Below are 25,702 nucleotides of genomic sequence, written 5' to 3' on the forward strand. Positions count from 1 at the left end.
CACTCTGAGAGTTAAATAAACACTGAGGATTTTACGGTGTGGTTTAGGGGTCACAGATATTAAGAACACATTGTATCTCTAACTCATTGGTGTTATGTATCAGTGTAATATGACTAAGAGGAGGAAACTGGCACCGATAGTTACAGTAAGTCGAAACAAACAAAACAAATACTGGTGGCCTGTGAAAGAAAGCCGATACAGAAATGAATTAAACTGGTGGAGAAAAACATCCCGTCTCACACCCTGTGTCATTTTAGCCCCTAATCCTTTTATACTTTGTTTGCCTTCCCAAAAAAACGCTTTGTGTTTTAGCCCAAGTGTGTCATGATCACGGCCTTGCAGGTATCTAAAGAAGTGGGTTTTCGGAATGTCATTGTCCTGCTGTAACATTGCAAATGAGGCAAATGAACCCTCAATGAAGAGGTCTTCGAAATAAACCAAGCCAGATCTATGCCAAATCTTAAAAGCTGCATGACACATCGTTCTGTGATGGGGGGAACAGGTGATTGCCAACCAATGGAAGGACCGTGCCTGCCTTGTTGAGGCCAAAATGTTACCTGAATTGGAACCAAATTTGAATAGTGTGTTTAACCACCGGATTTACACCCTGTAGGGCGGAGCCAAAGGGCAAAGGACAGCTCAAGGCAGAAACCAGTGGGATTGACAAATCAGATTTAAGTTCCATCGAGACCCAAGCTGGTCCCTGACCAGTCTCATGCATGGAAAGCCTCACGAGGTGTCTTACAGAGCTCCCCATACATATGAAATATGTTGGGTGGAGAGATACGTTCGGTTACGTATCTCTCCACCTCGCTGTCGCTCGGCAGTGGTGTCGATCAAAGTAAAACCAGTGTAATCACGCACACCTTGGCCTTATATAGCCGTGTGTGCCATGTAGGACTGGTGTGTCTTTAAGAAATATCCACGTTTTAAGCGAGGTGGGGTCATTCACCCATACATAGGAAATATGTTGGGTGGAGAGATAGTCTCCACCCAACAGAGAACAAAGGTTACAACGTAACCGAACGTTTCTGCCCGACAGCAACAATACAATGTTTTATGATTGAGGGGCTTCATTCCAACAGATCATAGGTGTATAAGAAGAACATGATGGGGTCTTCATTAAGGGGGAAATCTTGTAATGCTGTTGTTTTGAACTATGTGTTTGTCCATGGACCCCCCCATCTGAAAAGCATATAGGAAGATGCAGGGGTCAAATAACCTCAACTTAACTTTCTTTAATAACTTTTTTATAACAAAGAAAATAGGCTCTATGCACAGCAGCCATAGTGGAAAGAAATTGTGCCTCTTCCTTATTTCCTTCAGTGTTACCAATGATACTAATGAAGGCTCCGTTCCATTCTGGTCAAACAGAGTCAGGGTGCTGATATTGTGCCCTTGGAAACACTCTGCTACACCAGAGGGTCTCAAAGTGTGGTCCAGACACCAGCGACCCTCATGGTCCCTTGAGGGGGTTCCACAATGGCCCCTTTACAGGTGTGTAACTCTGAGAGTGTACAAATGGAACCAAATGGACCTGTGACGGCCCATTTGGTTCCATTTGTATACATTGACCATTTGGTCAATGACATTAAAATGTCTGAGAACCAGTGGCGTGCACAGACATTTTGAGGGGCTGGTGCTCAAGTAAAAAAAAAAGAGGCGCCTTGCGCAGTGCGCGGAACCGCCGGCTGCCCTAGTAGTGTGAGATTTATAGAAGAAAATTGCAATGCACATTTTGGGGAATTGTTAATATATTAGAAGCTTTTAATCCAGAATTGATCGATGTCACCATGGGCTACATACTGTAAACTGGGGGGGAAAAAGAAGAAAAATAACTTCTTTGTTATCCATCCAGGCATATAAAATCATTTAAATGGGATTAGTGAAGTTATGAGGAAGAAAAACTAGTGATTCTGACAAGTTTGGATGGATGACAAGGAAACTACATTTGCCACAACAACGTGATGCCAAAATAGTGAAATATGAGGAAGAGATAATAATGGAGGTCGTATGACAAGGAAACAAATACTTTTTGCAAGGATAAATGTAATGTTGTTCCATCACTAAATATCTAGTGTAATTTATAGCTTTGGGGCGTTCATGTGCTTATTGTGGAATCCATGCATCCATGGTATCCCACGGAATTGGATAGACATACAACACTCGTGACATAGTTAACCCCCCCACACACACACACACCCCGGCTCCTAAGTAACCACTACGCCGTTCAGTTACATTAAACCCATTAAGACCTGACGCCGATTCTACAAATGCCTTCTAAATCAGTCTTTCTCAAACTTTTTTGTGCCACAAGGATATTTGCTGAACCGAATTCACAATTCTGAACCGATTGCTATAAGTTCTCTTTGTGATCGTCAAAGTGCAGTAGTTCATTCGGTGTGTCAAATTATGATGTTATTACGAGTCATTCACAGGTGTGGAATTCAAGGAACAAGGAAGTTATAGGGCAGGCCATGGTGGCATCATCAGCTCAGTGGCCTTGTCATTAGTTTAGTTTAGTTTATTGCACATTCTAAAACAATGACGATAAAAAACTAAAAATGAAAAAAACTATAATTTATTTACGGAAAGGAAAAAAAAACTAAATAAAAACAAGACGTGCCGGAGAGGCCAAAAAAAAACAGATGGGCCTGTCGAGTGGCCTTCCCATCTTAGAATATATAGATATAGAGGATATATCTAAAACAACAATAATAATAATAATAATAATAATAATAATAATAATAGTAATAATAATAATAATGATATAATTAATAATAATAACAAATATAGAAATATCAAAATATCCATAAGAAATAGGAATATGACTATACATATATATATTTATACATACACATACCTGTATATTATATAAACACACACACACACACACACACACACACGCACACACACACACACACACACACACACACACACACACACACACACACACACACACACACACACACACACACACACACACACACACACAACCTACAGCAGAGTGGTTAAGCTGTGCTACTTAAGTTTGATAATAATACGTAGCTGCAGTGTTTGTCTCTTGAAAGAGATTTGAGTGTTGGATTGCGGTGTAAGTCCCTTGGGGGTAAGCTGCCTCGTGCTACAGAAACAGGAGATGGTCTCATGCCACTTTACATGGTGGCATCTGGCTGTGACCTGCCCACGTCCCAGTAAGTATAAAGCATGTGGCCTTGGCTTCCACCATCTTCACACCTGCCTGTGGAACGTGCAGATGACTTCTCCTTCTCCCCATCAGCGGTCAGGAGGCATGGCTACCAGCGGCTGGCTGCTGTGGCTGACCCTGTCGGCCACGCTGCTATCTACGCCGGTATCGCTGCAATCTATCTTCGGTACAGGTACGTAGACACTCAATTGTGGAAAGTACTCATTTTTTTTACTCCAGTAAAGGTACAAAAGTATTGGTACCAAAAATGTAGTTAAAAGTATGTCAAAAGTACTAGGCTACTGGACTGCCATTTTTAAACATCTTGCTGAAGCTTGGAACATAGAGCTGTCACCAGGTGCAGAGATGGCGTTGTTTGGAATTTGTCCAGATCATCATCATATTGGAAGGGGTATGAAGCAGAATCTTGCCTTTATATCTTTATTAGCAAGAAGAAGGATACTACTGGAGTGAAAATCACCACTGGCCCCTAAAGCATCGGTATGGCTTAAAGACCTCATGATGTACCTAAATTTGGAGAAAATTAAATTTAATCTGAGAGGATCACCGGGAAAATTCGATCAGGTTTGGAGCCCTATGATTAAATATATAACTAAATTAAAGACGTTACAGGACAGATAAAACTAACACCGCCATCGACACATTGACAAGCTCTAGGTTAGTATGCTAAAGGAAGAAAATAATGGATTCCTACTTTTCTTTTTTGTATACACTCCATATGTACCATGGGGAGGGTTAGCGAGGGAAATCATAATACATATGAATTGATTATTCTGTATTTTTAATTTTTTTTTTTTATTTTGAGTTAAATGTATGTTTATGTTACATGTCTGAATGTTGTATGTTGTATGTGGGATTGGGGTGGGGGGTAGAAAAAAAAAAAAAACGTTTGACATCCTATGGCAACTGTATTCTCATGTATGTGCTGGTCAAAAGCAATAAATACTTAAAAAATATATTTAAAAAAAAAAAGTATGTCAAAAGTAGAAAGTACTCGAGTGTCACATTTCACAAGTTTTGAAATGAATAAAATGTGTGAAAATATTTTGAAAATAGCAGATCTACAACATCACAATGCGTCGCGATGCCACACATTGTGAGCTTGTAGATCGGCTATTTTCAAATGTCTGAAATGTATATACGGCTGAAGTGGTCCACAGACACACAGTGGTGGAAAAAATACTCAAATTGTTTACTTAAGTAAAAGTATCAATACTGCAATGCAGAAATACTCTGTTAAAAGCAAAAAGTCCAAAAGTAAAAGTACTAGTTATGCAGAATGTTCCGTCTATTCCTATCTATTATAAGCAAATTCAGGCTTGTTGTTTTATGTAAAGTCACTTGTAAATATTGGTAGTCGTGGGTTGTGGCTTTTTTGGGCTTGTTTCTAAAGTGAAGTTGCTTATTTGGCCTTGCTGTCTAATGTTGTTTAAACCTGTGGTTCTCAAAATTTTCATATCAAGGACCCCCAAATTAATATCGATACGGACCCCCATCTGAACATATTTTGTGCCAAAAATGTTTCAAAAACATTCCACATTCTATTAAGATTTTTTTGAAAATAAAAAATCTACAAGCTTTCTAGATGTGCTATTTTCAAATAGCCGATGGATATGGGTTCAAGTGCTAAAACTGTTTTTTGATGGTATATTAACTAATTATGCTTGTTTTTCTCGCAAAATCTGGCAACACTGTTATTGAGCCTTTATTATGATGTCAGATATGATTAGTGGATGCTTGAGTAGATGTGGCAGATTGTATTTCACACGAGGAGCAGAAAAATACATTTTCAGGTCAGGATGACAATTTTTCTTCCAATCCAAGTGAAATTAGACGCGATGCAAAATTGAAGCTGGTAAAAGGGTTCTCTCTCCTGATTTGGTGAAATTTGTGACCGATATTGTCCTTCTAATGAATGAGGGGGCCGTGTTTTTTTTCTTCATTTATTTAATTGAATGTATGTATTATTTATTTTCAATTTTCCCAAAACATTTAGCATAATAAATGAAAAAAAGTAATTGAAAAAACAGGGCATTAAATGTAGCTTCATGGTCCAAATATATTCTGTTTGGGATTTCAATAATTGAGTCGTATCAGTACAGAGTAGCTTCCATTGCAGAAGGGCCACTTAGCTGCAAAGGGGAGAGGGTGCGTATTATACATCATATGGCTATACAGGGGGTCCGGGACCCCTAGGGGGTCCTCAGAATTACTACAGGGGGGCCGCCAAATCTTCGTGTGATAGGATATTCATTTTACATTAAGAACTTGAACCCTAGTAGCAGCCCTATTCTGAGGAGAACATTAGCCGAAAATAGCAGATCTACAAGAGCACAACGCCCCGAAGCGGGAGGCTTTTTGAGCTTGTCGATCTGCTATTTTCGGCAAAGAGGTTTGGTGTAGAGGGGGAAAAGAGCGGATCAAGTACAGAGGGAAAGGTCAAGTTCACTAAGTATTGACTTCAAAACATTGAATACCCCTGTATGGCTATTATAGAGATCCCTGGCTAATAAGCACTATATGCCTTAATGCATTAGAATTGCCCTCTATAACAAACATTTAAAATGAAAAACATCTTAAATGTTTTATTTATTTTAGATATAGTTAATCTTTAACCAAGGGGGACAACACCCCTCGCAAGTTGATGATGTCATCTGTCTATGTGTGGTCCAGCCCTATGGAATGTATCAATGCATATAAGCTACATAAAAAACGTAACACTTCCTACACTTCCACTTCCATTAATATGAGCATCAAAATAATATTAATATATGTTGACCCTATGGACAAATGACATCATCAACGTGCATCAGGCGCTGTTCTGAGTAAAAGATTTTGGTAAAATAAATAAAATATTTAAAGGTAGGGTAAGTGATATACTTCGGTTAAAATAGCTTTATATTCTGATTGCACTCATTGCTTTTTGTTGAATTGTGTTTTTTTCTTATTTTCTGTAAAGCACTTCTGCTTTATATATGTTTTTGTTTTCACCCTGTAAAGCACTTTGAGCTGCATTTATGTCATGAAAGGTGCTATATAAATAAAGTTTATTATTATTATTATTATTATAGAGTGTTTGTTCAGTAAAAGGAGTCTCCCATGTCTCTCCAGCTCTTTATTAAACAGAAAATGCATTTCCAGTGCTCTCTCCTGATTGGCTTAAATGTTGTCACCTACCTGAAAATGTACTATATTCTGTTTACTAAAGAGCTGGAGAGAACCCTGTGACCGAACAAAGGCTCTGTAGCAATGATATATATATATATATATATATATATATATATATATATATATATATATATATATATATATGTATATATATATATATATATATATATATGTATATGTATATATATATATATATATATATATATATATATATATATATATATATATATATATATATATATATATATATATATATATATATATATATATATATATATTATATATATATATATATATATTATATATATATATATATATATATATATATATATATATATTTATATATATATATATATATATATACATATATATTTATATTATATTATATTATATTATATTATATTATATTATATTAAAGCATATAAGGCGTATTAGCTTTAACTAATAACTAAAACAACCCAGAATTAATTGTTTTTGGAAGGCATTAAAAACCTGTGTGTATAAAAGGATTAGGAGCTAAAGTGACACATCACATCAGGGCGTGAGACAGGATGTTTTGCTACAATAGAGAAATGAGGAGACAGAATAGCAGGTGCTGGAAAGTTACCAGTTTTCTCCACCAGTTTAATTAATTTCTGTATCGGCTTTCTTTCACAGGCTGTGTCAATATTTTGTTCCGTTTGTTTCGACTTATCCATCGGTGCCAGTTTCCTCCTCTTAGTCATATTACATCGATACATGACACCAATGAGTTCCATGACACCATATTTCATTAACTTCCTTACTGGAAATTAGCTGCTGTGTTTAAAATGACAAAGGGTTCCTGTAACAATAACCGAGAGGAACCAGGACTGACAGCTCATCATGTTGCATTATGACCAGTGGTGGAAAGTAACTAAGTACTCTCTTTTTGTTTAATTAATCCAGAACACAAGTAGATTGCTGTAATTTAAAGTTCTCTATAACCAGGCAACTTCTCTCTTCCATGGGCAGAGAGCAGCGTTGCCAGATTTTGCGGGAGGAATAAGCAGCCAGGTCTATGAAAACAAGCCCAAAAGAAGCGACTATAGGCTACATGAGCACTTCAAACCTATATATGTCGTACAAGCTCACAACCGCAACCCGCAACTACCATTATTTACAAGCAACTTTACAGAGAAATAAGCCCAACGTGGCTTATAATAAGCAGACCTGGCAACACTGGCAGAGAGGGAGAGAGCGTAAGATTGCATTGGGGATAATGGCTTGCGTGGTCTTTTCTTAAAGGCAATGGCATCTGGCACGGTGATTGGTCTTGTAATGCCCAAACCACACCTATGCATAATGTAACGCTAGTGCAGGTGTTTTAGGGATAAGGCTGGTGTCCGAAAATAGCAACTTTTGCACCGGAACGCCCATTGCGCAATGCTAAATCCCCAAATTGTGGGTTTTGCCACTCTTGACTAAAATAGGGCTTTCAAACTTCAGACTCTTGCAGAACCTCGGTTTCTGATCTGGACCTTTGGAATTTCTTCCATTGCATAAATAACGTCTCAGTGGTGTGGGTTACAAGAAGAGCACAAACCGTATTTAAGTCACTTTGGCAAACGCTCAATTGCAAGAACATTACAAGGTGTTTCCTTTATTTTCTGTACATGACATGTGCACTCTGTGGTATCCTTAATCATGTACTTATTTCTCTTTCCCAGGTTGTGTCATTACTTCAATATCATCTCCCTCAGCATCGTCATTGCAAGTGGTATGGGACGCTACCACTGGTGCATCACATTATTCATTGGACCTCCAAGTTGTGGGCTCAACAAGCATCGCTCCAGTTGTGGTGGAAGTAACCAATACGAATAAACTGGTCTTGGGGCTGCTGCCAGGACATTTATATGAAGTGACACTAAAGGCTATAGGGTTTTGGACGTTGGTGTGTGAGACCAAGAATACGTCATGGACAGGTACACAAAGAAAAGTTGCTTTCAAAATTAACATTGAAATAAAATGTAAGAGAAAGAGAAGTTGCTTCACAACTGATTAACTATAAATCCTTGGTATTACTTTCCTACAGTACCGGCCGCATCCCAATTCACCGTTGGGGAAGCCATTTCCAGTACCTCCATAAAGTTTGAATGGTCCAACATGACGGGGGCGACTGAGTACGTTTTGAGCCTCTTTAGGGCCCCACAACCGTTGTTCAACCAGAGCTTCACATCCACCAGTGCACTGGTGGATGGTCTAACTCCATCCACAACCTACACATGCTATGTTTACTCCTCTAATAGTGCTGGCATGGGGGCCAGGAGTGGATCTAAGACAATCACAACATGTAAGTCAGCATGAAAGTAGTAATGACTATAGGCCACATTGAATGAATTAAAGTAGTTAGACGTTGCCTAAATACACTGTTAGTTAAACTCAGTGTGCAAACTATATAAAGGAAAACTAGAAATGACACTTCATTGACGTTTGTAAACGGCGGGGACTTGTACATGTACAGATTTAACAGCGCATATTCTTTCCTCACAGTGGTACAGCCACCAACAGATGTGCAACTTACGGCAACGTCAAAAAGCACAGCCAGAGTCACATGGACTGCCGTGAGCAATGTCCTGTTGTATCAAGTGACCCTTAGTGACACCGATGACTCCAGCATCGCCCCGGTCGTCAGAAGAACCTCAGCTACAACTATGGACATCAGTGATCTCCAGCCTTGCTCCAATTACGTAGTTGGAGTGTCATCAGTCAACAACTTCCTGGTGGCTGGCGAGCCTGCTAACATCAACCACACAACCAACAGTGAGTATTTATTGATCTGATCATCTGATTATCAGCATGATTTCCACAAAGTGCATTCAAGCTTGTTGCACTTTGAGATTTTCTGTCAATGTTTTATAAATCAACTGCCTTACCAGGATGCAGTCGTGAATCAACCAGTCCATTTGTGAACCACATTGTAATAAGGGACATGCCATCACCCTCATATCTTCATCTTCCTACCAAAAAATACATTATCCTTTTTTATTAAGCTCTGTTTATGTTTTTTTATCTCTCACAGCCATAAACAAAGTCGATTGGATCTCAGTGACCTACAACTGTACGACAAGCATAGTGACGGTGATCTGGGGACAGGTGTTTGGGGCCAACTCCTACAAGGCCATGGCCATCGATGGTACGGGCGCAGAACTCAACTGCACCTCTGCCTCCACTAGTTGTACCATCGGCAGTCTGAAGTGTGGTGAGAAGTACCAGGTCCGCGTCACAGCCATCTCCGACGACTGCGAGAGTGTCTCCCACACCACCACCCTCTTCGACACAGGTGTGTGTGTGTGTGTGTGTGTGTGTGTGTGTGTGTGTGTGTGTGTGTGTGTGTGTGTGTGTGTGTGTGTGTGTGTGTGTGTGTGTGTGTGTGTGTGTGTGTGTGTGTGTGTGTGTGTGTGTGTGTGTGTGTGTGTGTGTCTGTGTCTGTGTGAATTAATGAATGAATGAATGAATTTTTATTTTCGTGTCTTGTCAAAAATGACCCATCCCTTACGGGATTATTAGACACCAAAACATAAATAAACAATGTACTCAAGTACTGTACTTAAGTACAATTTTGAGGTATTTCTTCTTTACTGGAGTATTTCCAATTTTCAATACTTTTACTTCTACTCCACTACATCTCAGAGGCAAATATTGTACTTTTACTCCACTACAATTATTTGAAAGCTTTAGTTACGAGTTACTTTGCAATTATCAATTATTATATTATAAAACATACATTAACCACTTTAGCCCTATTTTATAGGCTATTTGAAAATAGCCGATCTACAAGCTCACAACGCGTGGCATCACAACACGTTGTGAGCTTGTAGATCTACTATTTTAGTACTTTTACTTAATACTTTTGTACTTTTACTCAAGTACATTTTGAATTCCAGACTTTTACTTATAACAGGTTATTTCTATATTGCAGTATATATACTTTTACTTAAGTAAAATATCTGAGTACCTTTTCCACCACCTGATGTGCTTGTGTGTGCTTGTGCTTGTGCTTGTGCTTGTGCTTGTGCTTGTGCGTGCGTGCGTGCGTGCGTGCGTGCGTGCGTGCGTGCGTGCGTGCGTGCGTGTGTGCGTGCACATGTGTGTGTTTGTTGGTGGGCAGGGGTACACAATCATTTGGGCCGGTGGACATGGCAGTGTCACTTCCATTTACTTTCATTCGTGCTTTGTTCTCAGTGTTGTGTTCCCATCACCTGCCTCATACTGAGATGTCTGTACATCTCTATACCGCTCACCAGTGGTGTAAAGTAACTAAGTACATTTACTCAAGTACAATTTTGAGGTATTTTTAACTTTACTGGAGTATTTAAAAAATGTCAGTACTTTTACTTCTACTCCACTACTCTACATTTCAGAGGCAAATATCGTACTTTTTACTCCACTGCAATTAATTAAAAACTTTAGTTCCTTTGTAGATTTTGAGTATTATTAGAAAACATACATTAACCACTTCAGCCCTTTATACAGTTCGGTCATTTGAAAATAGCCGATCTACAAGCTCACAATGTGTTGTGATGCGATGCATTGTGAGCTTGTAGATCAGCTATTTTCAAAAGATTTTTATACATTTGAAAACTTGTGAAATGGGACTTTCTGTATCAGTACGTTCTACTTTTGGTACTTTAAGTACATTTTGATACCAATACTTTTGTACTTTTACACAAGTGAATTTTGAATTCCGGACTTTTACTTGTAACAGAGTATTTCTACATTGCCGTATTGATACTTTTACTTAAGTAAAACATTTGAGTACTTTTTCCACCACTGACCATCACTGAGCAGGTGCTGTTTACAACAGGTAGGACAGAAGGAAGATAAGATTATAAATGATTGTCCAAATACATGGACATGTGTCTTGCATCACATGCTCCGACAATCATGACAATGACATCATACCATTGTCAATACATCATCTAAAAACATGTATGAGTTCTTTATCCATCCAACATGCATACCCATTCTTACTCATGCATTCAAAGTGTCACATTATTGCACACACCCAAAGAAGAGCATATCCTCATGCAAAGTCCACGAACTTCAGTGAACAACCTTCATAGTCAGGGTCTCCTTAGCCTGCCCCAGCGCGTCTGATATCTGGTCTAGAGGGGCGGATTCAAAATCTCTGGCGAAAGCATCCGTGGGCTCCCATTGGTTCACCGATCTGTGCACCCGCCCCCGCCCCGCAACGCGCCCCTTCTCCTCCACCAATGTGCAGCATTGAGAGCCCTGGCGTCACAACATTTGGATCGACGCCCACTGCACTCTGGTTGGTAGGGGGAAATGAAAGGTTGACTCCCACTTTCTATGCCAGGAATGTCAACAGCTTGGTCCAGGCTTTCTTTTTGAGCAAAACGCAAAGGAAAATAAAAGCCTGGAGATCGAGGCTAGGGTCTGAACTAAAATGTTGGCATAGGAGAGTTGGATTGATTGTGACATGAGGGAAATGTCATGATATGGCTATGAATGATGTCTCTTTTTACTCATTTTTCATTTACTCTTTTTACTCATTTTACTCATGGAATATCTGAGATGTGATTGTGAGAAGTTTTGCTACAATGCAATAGCATAACAAAAAATACTATTGCCATATAAGCCATTTCCTTATACATTCTTTGAAAGTAATCCAATCAATGTCACATTACTATTCCTAATTCTTCCTAACTCTTTTCCAGGACCCTGCCGAGGCAACTGTCCAGCGGTCACAGGTGCTTATGGAGAAATTATTATATTATTATATTATTGTTTACATTTCCTTTTTTTAAACGTATCAGATAATTTTTAAAGAAAAATATATCACTATTTATACCATGCTCAGAATGTCTGTCTGTCTGAATGAATAAATGCATGCATCTCACAATGGAAAATGTAGGTAAAAGACAAATGAGACTTTGATTGTGATTTATTGCTGAACTTTATTAAGATCGCAGACATCAATAAATTCACAAGTATAATTAATTTGCAGATATGAGTACTTTTACTCATATCTCATATACTCATAAAAAGTTTGAGAACGAAAAAGTACTAAAAAATTTTACTCAAGTAAAAGTATCAATACTGCAATGTAGAAATACTCTGTTACAAGTAAAAGTCCGGAATTAAAAATGTAGGCCTACTTGAGTAAAAGTACAAAAGTATTGGTATAAAAATACAAGCTCACAACGCGTCGTGATGCAACACGTTGTGAGCTTGTAGATCTGCTATTTTCAAATAGCCTAGGTATAAAATAGGGCTAAGGTGGTTAATGTATGTTTTATAATGTAATAATTTACATCTGCAAAGTAAGTAGTAAGTTTTCAAATAATTGTAGTGGAGTAAAAGTACATTATTTGCCTCTGAGATGTAGTGGAGTAGAAGTAAAAGTATAGAAAATTGGAAATACTCCGGTAAAGCACAAATACCTCAAAATTGTACTTAATTACAGTAAATGTACTTAGTTACTTTCCACCACTGTACAAATACAATAACTATACAAAAGTGTCCGTTGTTGCGCGCAGATCCCGGCCATAACGACCGCGTGTGCAGCACCTGGGGCAACTTCCACTACAAGACGTTCGACGGAGACGTGTTCCAGCTGCCGTCCACCTGCAACCACGTGCTGACGTCACACTGCGGCGCCACCTACAGCGACTTCCACGTGCAGATGCGTCGCGGCGTGCTGGGCGGCTCGCCCACCATCAGTGGCATCGTCATGAAGCTTGATGGCACCGTGGTGGAGCTCTCCTCCAACGGCTCTGTCGTCGTCAACGGAGAGACGTGAGTCACAACCAGAAGCACAACTCAATGAGATAAAATATGAGTTGGAAACACTTGCTATGCATGCATCCCATCACTGGTGGAAAAAGTATTCCACATTTTTACTTAAGTAAAAGTATCAATACTGCAATATAGAAATACTTTGTTACAAGTAAAAGTCCGGAATTCAAAATGTACTTGAATAAAAGTACAAAAGCATTGTCATGAAAATTTACCAAAAGTAAAAGTACTATATTATAAAAGTACTATTATCCCATTTCAAGTTTTCAAACGTTTAAAAGTCAGAATCAGAATCAGAATCATCAGAATGACTTTATTTGTCACTTTCTCCATGTACTTTGTATACATACAGAGAATGAAATATCGTTCCCCCTCAGTCACTAGCAGTGTAACGTAAAACATCAAGCCTATCTAAAAAACATAAAAGACCCAGACTAAAAACAGCATAAACAAACATAAAAACAGCATAAACAAACATTAAAAAAGCTACCAACCCCGCACATATAGTAGGAAAAGTGCCATGGTGCAATCCTTCAAAAAAAGTTACCAGCACAGTCTTGGTAAAGTGCTGTTGTGCATTTCAAAAGTGCAATTACACATCATGTCCAGTCCAGCACAGTCGAATCAGTTTAGGTCAGTTGGCCTGCAGGGGGGGGGGGGGTGGGGTCATTTGACAATAGCAGATCTACAAGCTCACAATGCGTCGCAACGGGACTCATTGTGAGCTTGTAGATCGGCTATTGTTTTCAAATAAATGTAGTGGAGTAGAAGTAAAAGTATTGGAAATTGGAAACACTCAAGTAAAGTACAAATACCTCCAAATTGTACTTAAGTACAGTACTTAAGTAAATGTACTTAGTTACTTTCCACCACTGCATCCTATGTATATAATGCACTGTTTCCCAAACAGTGGGTCGACCTATTCTTATGGGTTGCGAGTAATTATCTCCTTTATTCCATTGCCTATGGTTAAAAATATATATATATTATTTCAAAAGATTTAAAATAAAAATCTAAATCACAACTGTAAAAATCTAAATCACAACAAATCCAACATTTTTCAAAAGTATTTAATACAAAATTAAAATAAATCTAATAATTTCCGTAAATAAATGAATAAAAAGTTTAAGAAGTAGTGAAAATAGCAGATCTACAAGCTCACAACGCGTTGTGTAGATCTACTATTTTGACCCACTAAAACTTGCAAATACAAGTGCTTGGCACCCTAATAATAATAATACAATTAATAATAATCCTCATCATAATCATAATAATCATAATCTGTTTTGTGTGTAGGATCATCCTTCCATACAGTGAATCAGGAGTCCTCATTGAACAGACTGTCTCCTACATCAAAATCAAAGCCAAGCTGGGGCTGGTAGCCTACTGGAACCAGAAGGACTCTTTACTGGTGAGTAGCACTCACCATTACGATTAACCACTTGAACCCCAGCATCTCTATTCTAGGATATAGGGTACAAGCTTACAGCGTGTCGCATCGCAATCCGTTGTGAACCTGTAGATAGGCTATTTTGGCTACTATTGCGCATCACTCTTATATGATAGGACCACAATGGAAACAAGTCCCCAGGACTTTTTTGTGTTACCCTTTTAGCCTTCATGTCTGACTGTACCTCGTGCTGTTTGCATTTCTGACTAATAACGTATTCAATCAATCAATCAATCAAACGACCAAGTACGACATAAATTTACAAAACAAAAAGGAAAAAAACACAAAGTTGAAATACCGGTATGGAGATATGAGGTTTTTGCCTGACAGCGATGATACTGTATATCTCTTTGTCTTAACAGGTGCAAAATGTCCCAAAACATGACATGTCTGTCCTAATCCAGTCATCAGGGTTTTCACCCTGGATTTTCTAGCAGCCTGAAAATCTAGGCATGAAGGCCGCGTACACATACGGCTGAAGTGGTTCATTCATAATGCACTTTTTCTCTTCCAAGAAATGTAGTGGAGTATGCAAAAAGTATAAATGCTCAAGTAAAGTACAGATACTCAAAACATGTACAGTTAAGTAACAGTACTAAAGTAGATGTGTTTTGTAACTGTCCACCAATGCAGGTGGAGCTCGACGCAAAGTACAAGAACCAAACCTGTGGTCTGTGTGGTGACTTCAACGGAGTCCAGCTCCACGACGAGTTCTACAGCCATGGTAACCTTTTTATATGTGTGTGTGTGTGTGTGTGTGTGTGCGTGTGTGTGTGTGTGTGTGTGTGCGTGCGTGCGTGCGTGCGTGCGTGCGTGCGTGCGTGCGTGCGTGCGTGCGTGCGTGCGTGCGTGCGTGCGTGCGTGCGTGCGTGCGTGCGTGCGTGCGTGCCAGGCCCGGCGCAAGGCCCCCGGGCAAATTGGTCAGAAATGCTTTGTACTGACGTCATAGCGAGCGCAATAATAACTAAAATCTTTTTCAGCTGTGGTGGCACAGCTCCCTTTGGCGCCCCTATGGACTTGGCCCCCAGGGCAATTGCCCTGTTTGCCCAGCACATGTGCCGCCCCTGATGTGTGTGTGTGTGTGTGTGTGTGTGTGTGTGTGTGTGTGTGTGTGTGTGTGTGTGTGTGTGTGTGTGTGTGTGTGTGTATGTAAGCGTGCATGTATGTATGTGCGTACGTATGCAAGCATGCATGCATGTATGTATCTATGTACTGTATGGATGTATGCATTCATTGATTCATTAGGTGGTAAAATGTCCCCCTCAGTTACCGTCAGCGGTTCTCAAACCCCCAAATTGACACATATTAGCCCGCGGACCCCCGTTTGAAAAGATACAGTATTTTGATATTTGGGAGTCGGGACCCCCAATCTGCACGGTATAGTATCATCAGCGTTGATGTAACTCTGAGAGCATACAAATGGAACCAGCTTGTGTTCTAGTTCATTTGTACGCTCTCTCAGTTACAGACAGATAAGGGTCAATTTGGTTCCCAGCTTTCAATTTGGCTGGGGACCCCCTGGAACCACCTCAAGGACCCTTGAGGTTACCCGAACCCCACATTGAGAACCACGTGCCGTAGGTAACATTTCAACCTTGCTTTTTAATGTTTCATCAGGTGCCAGGATGACCCCCTCAGACTACGGTAACATGTGGAGAGTCAATGGTCCCACTGAGAGCTGCTCTGACTTCATCTTACATCCGGCAGAGAGCTGCCACAACATGGTACAATTTACTATTCACAATCAGTGGTGGAAAATGTACTCACATTTTGTACTTAAGTAAAAGTATTGCACTGCAGTAAAAAATACTGCAGTGTAGAAATACTGTTACAACTAAAAGTCTGGAATTCAAAGTTTACTTGAGTAAAAGTACAAAAGTATTGGCATCAAAATGTGAGCTCTACAAGCTCACAATGCGTCGCGCTGCAACGCATTGTGAGCTTGTAGATCGGCTATTTTCAAATGGCTGAAATATATAGGGCTGAAGTGATTAATGTATGTTTTGTGATAATAATCTAAATCCGTAAAGTAACTAGTAACTAAAGCTGTCACATAATTGTAGTGGAGTAAAAGTATAATATTTGCCTCTGAGATGTAGTGGAATAGAAGTAAAAGTATTGAAAATGAGAAATACTCCAGTAAAGTAAAAATTCCTCAAAAGTGTACATAAGTACACTACTTGAGTAAATGTACTTAGTTACTTTACACCATTGTTTACAATATAGGCATTTAGCAGATGCTCTTATCCAGAGTGACTTACAATAAACAAGGTGAACACATACATAGAATGCAGAGAGACAGTGTAGTGCCTCAAGAAACTAAGGATCAGGTAACCCAACTGTCAGTCTAAACAATATATTATCAAGATAATAATCTGTGCATTGAAGCTATAGGATACCAGGTTAAACAATGGGCCTAGTATCAGTTTAAACTCTAAACAACATGCTATCTAAATAACATTCTGTACATTTGAAACTATAGAATACTGTGGTCATTTTAAGACAATACTTTCCTTTTCTTAAATAAAGAACAAAGCTTTTCCCTCGAACTTCGTCTATCCAGCTCTATAGTAAACAGAAAATACATTTTCTGGTGGGTCACACATTTCAACCAATCAGGAGAGAGAACGCCACAAAGATCATTGATCAGCTTCTGTTCTCGTTCAAACTTTTTGTCTGCTCATGTTGTTGTGTTTCCTCATTTCTAATTTCACTTGTTTATCCTGTATCCTGTATATTATAAGATCTCTGTCCTGATGGGATGAAATTGGTGTCCTGACCTGAACATGTATGTTCTGTTTACTAAAGAGCTGAAGAGACACTCCTGTTACTGAACAAACACTCCATAGCAGGGATCGGCAACCTTTTTGAGATGAAGTGCCATGTTTATATTTTTTTGGGCGGTGAAACCGCCCCTATAAGTGAGATTTGGAAAAATGTACATTTTCCTGCGCTGTGATCTGGGCCCAGGAAATTAGTAGAATTATCCTGCGATGTGATTGGCCAATCACAGCCTATTCAGGACTGTGATTGGCCAGTGTCACATGACACTTGTGCATAGCCCTATATAAGCAACCATAACTTGAAAAAAACCAAATATTTGTTTTTTTCAAGTTATGGTTTTGTCCATCATAAAGAGTGTTTCAATAAATGTATTTATCCTTTGTACATGATTGATCGACTCCATTCAGTATTGTGATTAGCTAGCAAGACACCGCCCACTTCACACAGGGTGTGATTTTAATATTTTTGATATATGTGCCATATCAACATTAAGTTTGATTATGACACCACATAAAAATGTTATATTTCCAACATATTTTGATTGTCCATATACATAACAACATATTTTTTTCTTCTTCTTGAGAAATATTTTCTTTCACATCAGGATGTATTGATCTCATTGGCAATAACCCACCTATCTCCCAGACTCCCTCCCCAGTCAGAGTTCAGAGTTTGAATGAATTTAGATAATTTGCATATAGATGTGAGGGGACTTAATTTAACCGAGTTTTTTTTGTTCCTCTCTCTCACACTAATACCAGTGATCACCCTCCCCTGTGCCAATGTTGGCACCCGTGCCTAAGGTTGACCAATGACTACTATCAGAATATAGAGCTATTTAAACACATATTTTAACCCAAACATATCACTAACCCTGCCTTTAATTTGGTCTCATGTATGTCTTCTCTCCTGTCTTGCTGTACAGAAGCCCATGTGTGAGCAGCTGTTCTCAGCTCCGGCGTTCAGCGACTGCGCGGACGTGCTGGACTTGACCTCGTTCGTGGACGTGTGCGCGGCTGACATCTGTCACTGTGCCAACGACAGCAGCCTGGTGACAGGTGACAAACTCACTAAACTGCTGCATATCACTGTTATCATCGTTTCAGTGTTTGTTATTCACAGGTTTTTATTATTACTATAGTGGCTTCTTCTTCACTTATTAATGTTAGGATGTATGTCTAAATGCACCTTTTTGGCTGTTACGGTTTGGTATGTTACTCACTCATAGACGCCGATACCGCGGGGGCCTCGGGGCTTAAGCCCCCACTCGAAATGATCAGACCCCACATCAAACTCAGATGTCGGGGCTCATTACTAGGGGTGTAACTATACGTTTTAACAACGATTCGATACGTATCACGATACTTGGTTGTCGATACGATACATGAACGATACAGGTTCATTTAGAACGATACGTTTCGATTCAGTGATTTAGTCGATACGATACATGAACGATACAGGACAGGTTAATTTAGAACGATACGATTCGATTCAATGATTTAAAATCGATATAGTAACTATTTATTTACCCAAAAATTCTGTGTGAAAAATAAATACCTGGATACTGGATATAAACCCCTCTTTCTCTTTTTTCTTCTTAAAAGTACTTAGTATTGATAAAATTGATTATTTGCATTGCAAAACGATTCGATACGATTATTTGCATTGCAAAACGATTTGATACGATACAAAGTCAAACGATACGATATTTTGCTATTTGCATATCGATATAGTAGATCATTGGAAATTCAAAAATATTTTTCGATGCAGTTACTATATCGTTACACCTCTACTCATTACCATTACTATAGTGGGGCGCAGCTATAATGCTTGCCAACGTGTCGTTACCGCGGGGGGCGTGGCATAGTAGCTGCAGACATACTTGTGGGGGTCAATGTTCAATCAACCTGTTTATACCCCACCAAGATGTTCGCGCTACCAAATGACACTTGTTGACGCCCCCTTCAGGATTTTTTGGTACGCACTATAGAACAATAGCCCAGGCCCCAGACAGAGAAAAATGACGTGGCTGGGGGGGGCGGGGCTAGTGGGGGTCGAGTTGAGCCCCCACGGCCGCGCACATAAATCGGCGTGCCTGTACTCACATGTTGTCTCTGTATACTGTACATCGTCACTGTCGGGTGGAAACCTTGTATGTCCAAAACCGTTCCCTTTCTATTATTATTTTTAAAAATTATTTAAAATAATGAAGATAGCTGATCTAAAAGCTAACAAGGCCTGTGAGCCTGTAGATCTGCTATTGTCATTACATTTGTGTGACACCCTTGTATGATAAATTAGTAGGGTGTTAATTTAGCAAAAAATACATGGGTTATGGAGATATGAGGTTTCTGCCTGACAGCAACGTGTTGTAACTGTTTTATGTTATATGTATGATTTGGCAATGTAAAACGGTGGAAAGTAGTTTGAGTATTTCCAATTTTCTATACTTCTTCTACTACTACTCCACTACATCTCATCTCAAATAATGTACTTTTACTACATTACAATTATTTGAAAACTTTAGTTACTAGTTACTTTGTAGATTTTGATTGTTATTACAAAACATTCATAACCCACTTCAGCCATATATACATTTTGGACATTTTAAAATAGCCGATCTACAAGCTCACAATGCGTCACAATGTGACGCATTGTGAGCTTGTACATCTGCTATTTTCAAAATATTTTAATACATTTGAAAACTTGTGAAATGGGACACAACGACAACGACTACTTTCTACTTTTGATACCAATACTTTTGTACTTTTAGTAGTTTCTTTATTACGGACTTTTACTTGTAACGGGGTATTTCTACATTGCATTATTGATAGTTTTACTTGAGTACAAAAAATGTTGTACTTTTTTCCATCACTGTTGACAGGTACCAACAGCATTGCGGTGGCGGCTAACGTGACGCTCGGCAGCAGTGACATGTGTCTGTGCACCACGCTGTCCGAGTTCTCCAGGCAGTGTGCCCACGCAGGACGCACGCCGCGTCAGTGGAGGACGCCCCAGCACTGCTGTAAGGACCACGCAAGCCGACACATGCTTTTTTTTATTCCATTCTGCTGCATCTGTGGATTGTTTTGTTGAAATTAAACGGAAGTGAAATTGGAAGTGACGATACAAAGAAATGAGCAGACAAAACTGGAAATGGAACACAATTTAAGCTGGCAAATGGGTAGTCTCTTCTGATTGGCTGAAAATGGCAAGTCTTTTCTGTTTATTAAAGAGCTGGAGAGACAGGGAGACCCCTGTTACTGAACAAACACTCTATAGCAATGATTACTATCAGAAGAGATTTGAACAAGTTTTTTTTTTCTCCAAAAAAATAAATCGTACTTATAGTACCCTAGCCTGGTAACCCCCCCCCCTCTGGAAATCTCATTTGTATTTGATTTCAATAGTGAGTCTGGCATGAGGGCCTGTTTAGATTTTTGGCTGTGGGCGGGAACTGGACGGGAGTAGTAGCCTACCGTTGACTGACAACCCGTTCAGCCAATCAGCAGTTTCGTTCCACCACCACCACCACAGAGCAACGTGACGCAAGGGGACTTTTGAAAGGGCCATGACGAAAATAGGTTACTTTATACGGATACAAGAGTATCACTGCCCGCCCCTGCCGGTTCTCTGATTTTTATTTTTTAAATAGGCTCTGTCATGATTGACCACATATATGAAGTTAAACAACTGAATGCTATCCGAAAAATATCTTAAAAGTAAATTCCGTGCCACAAAAAATAAGTTTGAGAGTGTTTTGAAGTTTTAAAACAGCGGACAAAACAGCAGAGAGAGTTTTAATGGCCGCCGTTTGTTTTCGCTCGGCTGCACTCGGCTCCATTCGGGTTCACTCGGGTTCCACCTGATTGGCCAACGTTGGCCAACGCTGATAGGCTAGTCTATTTTGTGGACGACGCAGAAACGCCCAGATAAGCTTGCAGGCCACACCCAATAATAAGGGGGGGGGGGGGTGTTACCAGGCTAACAGTAGGCTACCCTACCTTTAACCATTTAAGCCACGTAACCAATTATTTTATACTTCTATACAGTTCTGGCGTGCAAACACAATTGTGAAAATAGCAGATCTACAAGCTCACAACACATCACATTTTATTAATTAAAATCAATCCCAGATTGTAACTTTAAATACAGGAAACCACATGCTGCTATTAACCAGGTGTGATGTGATGTTTGTCCACAGGGAGGCGCTGTCCCGCCAACATGGAGTACAGAGAGTGTGGCAGTCCCTGCACTGACACCTGCTCAAACCCAACTGCCAGCCACATCTGTGACACCCACTGCACCGACGGCTGCTTCTGCCCCCAAGGTACGGCACACGTACTGTACACACCCAAGGGCCCAGCATCCGCCTATGAAATTGAGTCTATATAGGAAGTGACAGTTCATATGAATGGCCTGTAGTTTCGCTGTTTTACCCCTGCTGGTGTCAGAAGAAATAACTCTCAATGCAAGCGGATGGGTACGGTCTGTAGAGTCTATTGGCGTATTGATGTCCATTATTATTTTTATTTTTTCTGTCTATGGTACACAGGCATGTGACCGTCCATACAGTCCAGTACATCCACGGTTCTCAAACATTTTTGGCTGAGGGCACCCCACTCTATACATAATGTATTCACCCATGGCACCCCGAAATTGCATTATTACTTTTCACACCTTTAACACCTTATATTTTTGCCTTATTTTACAACTTTGACCATTAATATAACAGTATGATATGTCCTATTATAGTTGTTTGTTTCATTATAATGATTGTTACTATTCTTATCATCATCATAAGACAGTGGTTTTCAACCCTTTTCACATCAAGGTCCATGATTTATTAGACATTATCAGCCCACCGATTTAGCCTCTCAGACCCAAAACGTAGACTGTTTTGTTATCGTTGCATACGATTTTGTCCACAATTCCATGCTGTATTGGTGTTGGTACCATAGGAGAGATAACAGGCAAGCGTTGATCAAAATAACAATTCTTTAATTAAGTAATGCAGATGTTTAACAATAATTTAACTCTTGAGAGCGTAAAGGGTTAGGGTAACATAATGCTGTGTAACCTTCAGGCACGGCGCTAGATGATGTGAATAACATATTGTATAGAGTAACATAATGCTGTGTAACCTTCATGTTAATAACATATTGTATAGAGTAACATAATGCTGTGTAACCTTCATGTTAATAATATAATGTATAGGGTACCATAATGCTGTGTAACCTTCATGTTAATAACATAATGTATAGGGTTAGGGTAACATAATGCTGTGTAACCTTCATGTGAATAACATATTGGATAGGGTAACATAATGCTGTGTAACCTTCATGTTAATAACATAATGTATAGGGTTAGGGTAACATAATGCTGTGTAACCTTCATGTTAATAACGTAATGTATAGGGTAACATAATGCTGTGTAACCTTCAGGTATGGTGCAGGATGATGTGAATCAGACAGGCTGTATCCCGCTCAAAGACTGTTCCTGCACCTACAACAGCAAGATCTACACAACTGGACAGTCCTATGATGGAAACTGCAAGACCTGGTAGGACACTGCATGGAGCTTGTCTGTCTGTCTGTCTGTCTGTCTGTCTGTCTGTCTGTCTGTCTGTCTGTCTGTCTGTCTGTCTGTCTGTCTGTCTGTCTGTCTGTCTGTCTGTCTGTCTGTCTGTCTGTCTGTCTGTCTGTCTGTCTGTTTCAAGAATCAACGTTACTTTCATATCACTGGTTTGCAGGTGTAAATACGTTTTTATTGCTTTTTCTTTTTTTCTTTTTCCACAAGTTCCATTTTTCAGAAAGGGAAAAGTAGAAAGGGAAAGGGAGCAGGGGGAATCAAATCAGACATTAAAGAAGCATGTTAAAGAGAACATAAAAACAAAATATCTACATACACATAGCATAAGACCAGCAGATGCAGTCTGTCTGTCTGTCTGTCTGTCCTCATGTCTTGTCCTGCTGTGTGTTTATAACAGTGGTTCTAAACATGTTTATGTCAACAGGGGGTCCGCAGAGTTAGTTAATACATATTAACATGTATCTAATAGAAAATAGAAAATATAATGTGTAAACAAACAAACAAACAAACAAACAAACACACTGATGATAGTGCTGTCAAACCAGTCTATGAAGCTATCTATGCAATCTATGAAAATGTTTAATCTGCAACACAATTTTATACTATTATGTAGTAGGGGTCCCTGCTTCATCTCTCTCTCAGCTAAGGGGTCCTCCTTGGCCTGAAAAACTTTGAAGACCCCTGGGCTTAAAATCTTCCTTATTTTGCTGGGGACCCCCTGGACCTCCCCCAAGGACCTCTGAGGTCCATCAGTGTCTAACATCATCATTGTCTCGCCCCGCAGTGTGTGTGAGGGTGGCCAGTGGAACTGTCAGGAGAAAGAGTGCACAGGAACCTGCTCTGTGGAGGGAGGGGCTCACATTAACACCTTTGATGGTCAATTCTACACCTTCCATGGAGACTGCTCCTACATGCTGGCCAGGGTACTACAGCTGCTTTCTCTACCAACATTCTATACTAAATTATATCCTTTTTTATTTCAAACAAGATTTTTTTAAAGGCATGTTACTTTGAATCAGAATCAGAATCAGGTTTATTGTCACATCACAGGTTTACAAGGTAAAAAAGTGGGTGAAATTCGTTTTTGTACATCGTTCCCATCGCAACGTTAATTTCCATAGAAAGAAGAGGGGGGGGGGGGGGGGGGAGAAGAAGAGGGGTGGGGGGCAAGTGGGAAGGAGATCAAAACAAGAGAACAACAGAAGGCCAGACAAGTTATCTACATATTTACAAAGTACCTGAGATAATAAAAAACTAAGGTGCCTGAGCATAGCAGCAATGTATGTATACTGTGCATGTTATACTTATACTGTGCATGATATACTTATGGACGTTAAGGTGCTTAGAGAAAAAAAGAGCACAATAAAAAAGACAAAAGAAGTCAGTGCGTTATACATGGGATTAAGGTGCAAAAGGTCAATGTGTGTCCACCTAGGGTAGACTGACCCTAGTATAATCCGCAAGTAGCTCCATGAGGGAGTGCAACAAAAAGTCATTTGTAACTGGTGTAGTCCACAGGTATGTCCGAGGGGGAGCTAAGTCCAGGTCATTTGTCCCTGGTATAATCCACAGGTGTGTTCAGGAAGAGCCAGAAAAGTCTGCGACCAGCTGGACAGTACCGCCTGTTGTCAGGCTGCTGAACAAGGCTTATGCCTCATTCAGCATTCTGACAGCAGCCGGATTAAAACTGCACCAGAACCTGGTGGTGGAACTCTTGATACTGCGGTAGAGCCCCTTGCCCGGTCGCGGTCGTTGTAGGGGTTTGAACAGTTTGTGACTTGGGTGGTGCTTGTCCTTGATGATGCGCTTGGCTTTGACCACGCACCGCTTTTTGTACAGTTCCTGGAGCGCTGGGAGCTCGCCTCACATTATTCGCTCTGCCGATCGCACTACTCGCTGTAGGCTGTAGGCTGTAGGCTGTGTTTAGCCTGTGTTTAGCAAACAATGTATACATTTGTATCCATCATTTCTCTCTATATCAGCAGTTATTAGCCACTAAGGTACAGGGTACATTTTTGGGAAACCAAATCAAATATCGCTATATATATATATATATACACATATACATTATGTATATGTATATGTATGTATACATATGTATGTTGTGTGTTTATCTTATTTGATTACCTACTTGTGCTATACCTACTTGTGCTATGTGTATAACTTACTAAGTTGCTCATCTCCAGGTCTATACAGTATATGAGTCCATTTCTCTGAAGTGAACATCACTGTTTATGTCTTCAGAACTCTACCGGCGACCAGTATGTGTTACTGGGAGATCTGGAGCAGTGTGGACTGACAGCCAGCCAGACGTGTCTGAAGTCTGTTACCCTGGCTCTGCCGGCACACAACACAGTGAGTATATGCACATCACTACAATATGTATTATTTTGTGTTTACGAGAATGCTACGCACACCATAGTCCTTGTAGTGGTGCCGGCCCACGGCAGAATAAATAGTTTCTGAGTTGGTGGTTAGTTGGGCGGGCCACAAACGCTTCCAGGATTTTACATTTTCAAAATAATACCCTGAAGAAGGCAGTTACCTGCAAAAAAGCGTTTGTGGCCCGCCCAACTAACCACCAACTCAGAAATAAGGATATCTAGCGGAGCCTCACTATAGCTATTGTGCAGTGTATCCCAAACATTTACAAGTTACTGCCACGGCTGCTCTCTTTGCCGCTCGTACTAAAAGCTTGCAGGAAGACAATTATGTGGTTG

The 25,702-nt window shown here is 39.8% G+C and overlaps 1 protein-coding gene across 1 annotated transcript in view; it reads left to right on the top strand.

Annotated features, from left to right (window-relative positions):
• Positions 1–25,702, top strand: part of LOC308086810 (mucin-2-like) — a gene marked incomplete at both ends in the record, with an annotated part of 73,427 nt that overhangs the window by 15,571 nt on the left and 32,154 nt on the right. The window contains 15 exons of the mRNA XM_080430455.1: positions 3,257–3,380; positions 8,065–8,201; positions 8,888–9,157; positions 9,417–9,677; positions 12,076–12,108; positions 12,898–13,156; positions 14,453–14,567; positions 15,240–15,330; positions 16,224–16,330; positions 18,316–18,448; positions 20,275–20,415; positions 21,595–21,720; positions 22,835–22,952; positions 23,767–23,905; positions 25,227–25,337. Coding sequence (XP_080286581.1) covers positions 3,257–3,380; positions 8,065–8,201; positions 8,888–9,157; positions 9,417–9,677; positions 12,076–12,108; positions 12,898–13,156; positions 14,453–14,567; positions 15,240–15,330; positions 16,224–16,330; positions 18,316–18,448; positions 20,275–20,415; positions 21,595–21,720; positions 22,835–22,952; positions 23,767–23,905; positions 25,227–25,337 — 2,165 coding nt within the window. The remainder of the gene's footprint in view (positions 1–3,256; positions 3,381–8,064; positions 8,202–8,887; positions 9,158–9,416; positions 9,678–12,075; positions 12,109–12,897; positions 13,157–14,452; positions 14,568–15,239; positions 15,331–16,223; positions 16,331–18,315; positions 18,449–20,274; positions 20,416–21,594; positions 21,721–22,834; positions 22,953–23,766; positions 23,906–25,226; positions 25,338–25,702) is intronic.

This window comes from Gymnoscopelus braueri, assembly GCF_963280865.1.
Source record: "Gymnoscopelus braueri genome assembly, chromosome: 6".
Lineage (NCBI taxonomy): Eukaryota > Metazoa > Chordata > Actinopteri > Myctophiformes > Myctophidae > Gymnoscopelus > Gymnoscopelus braueri.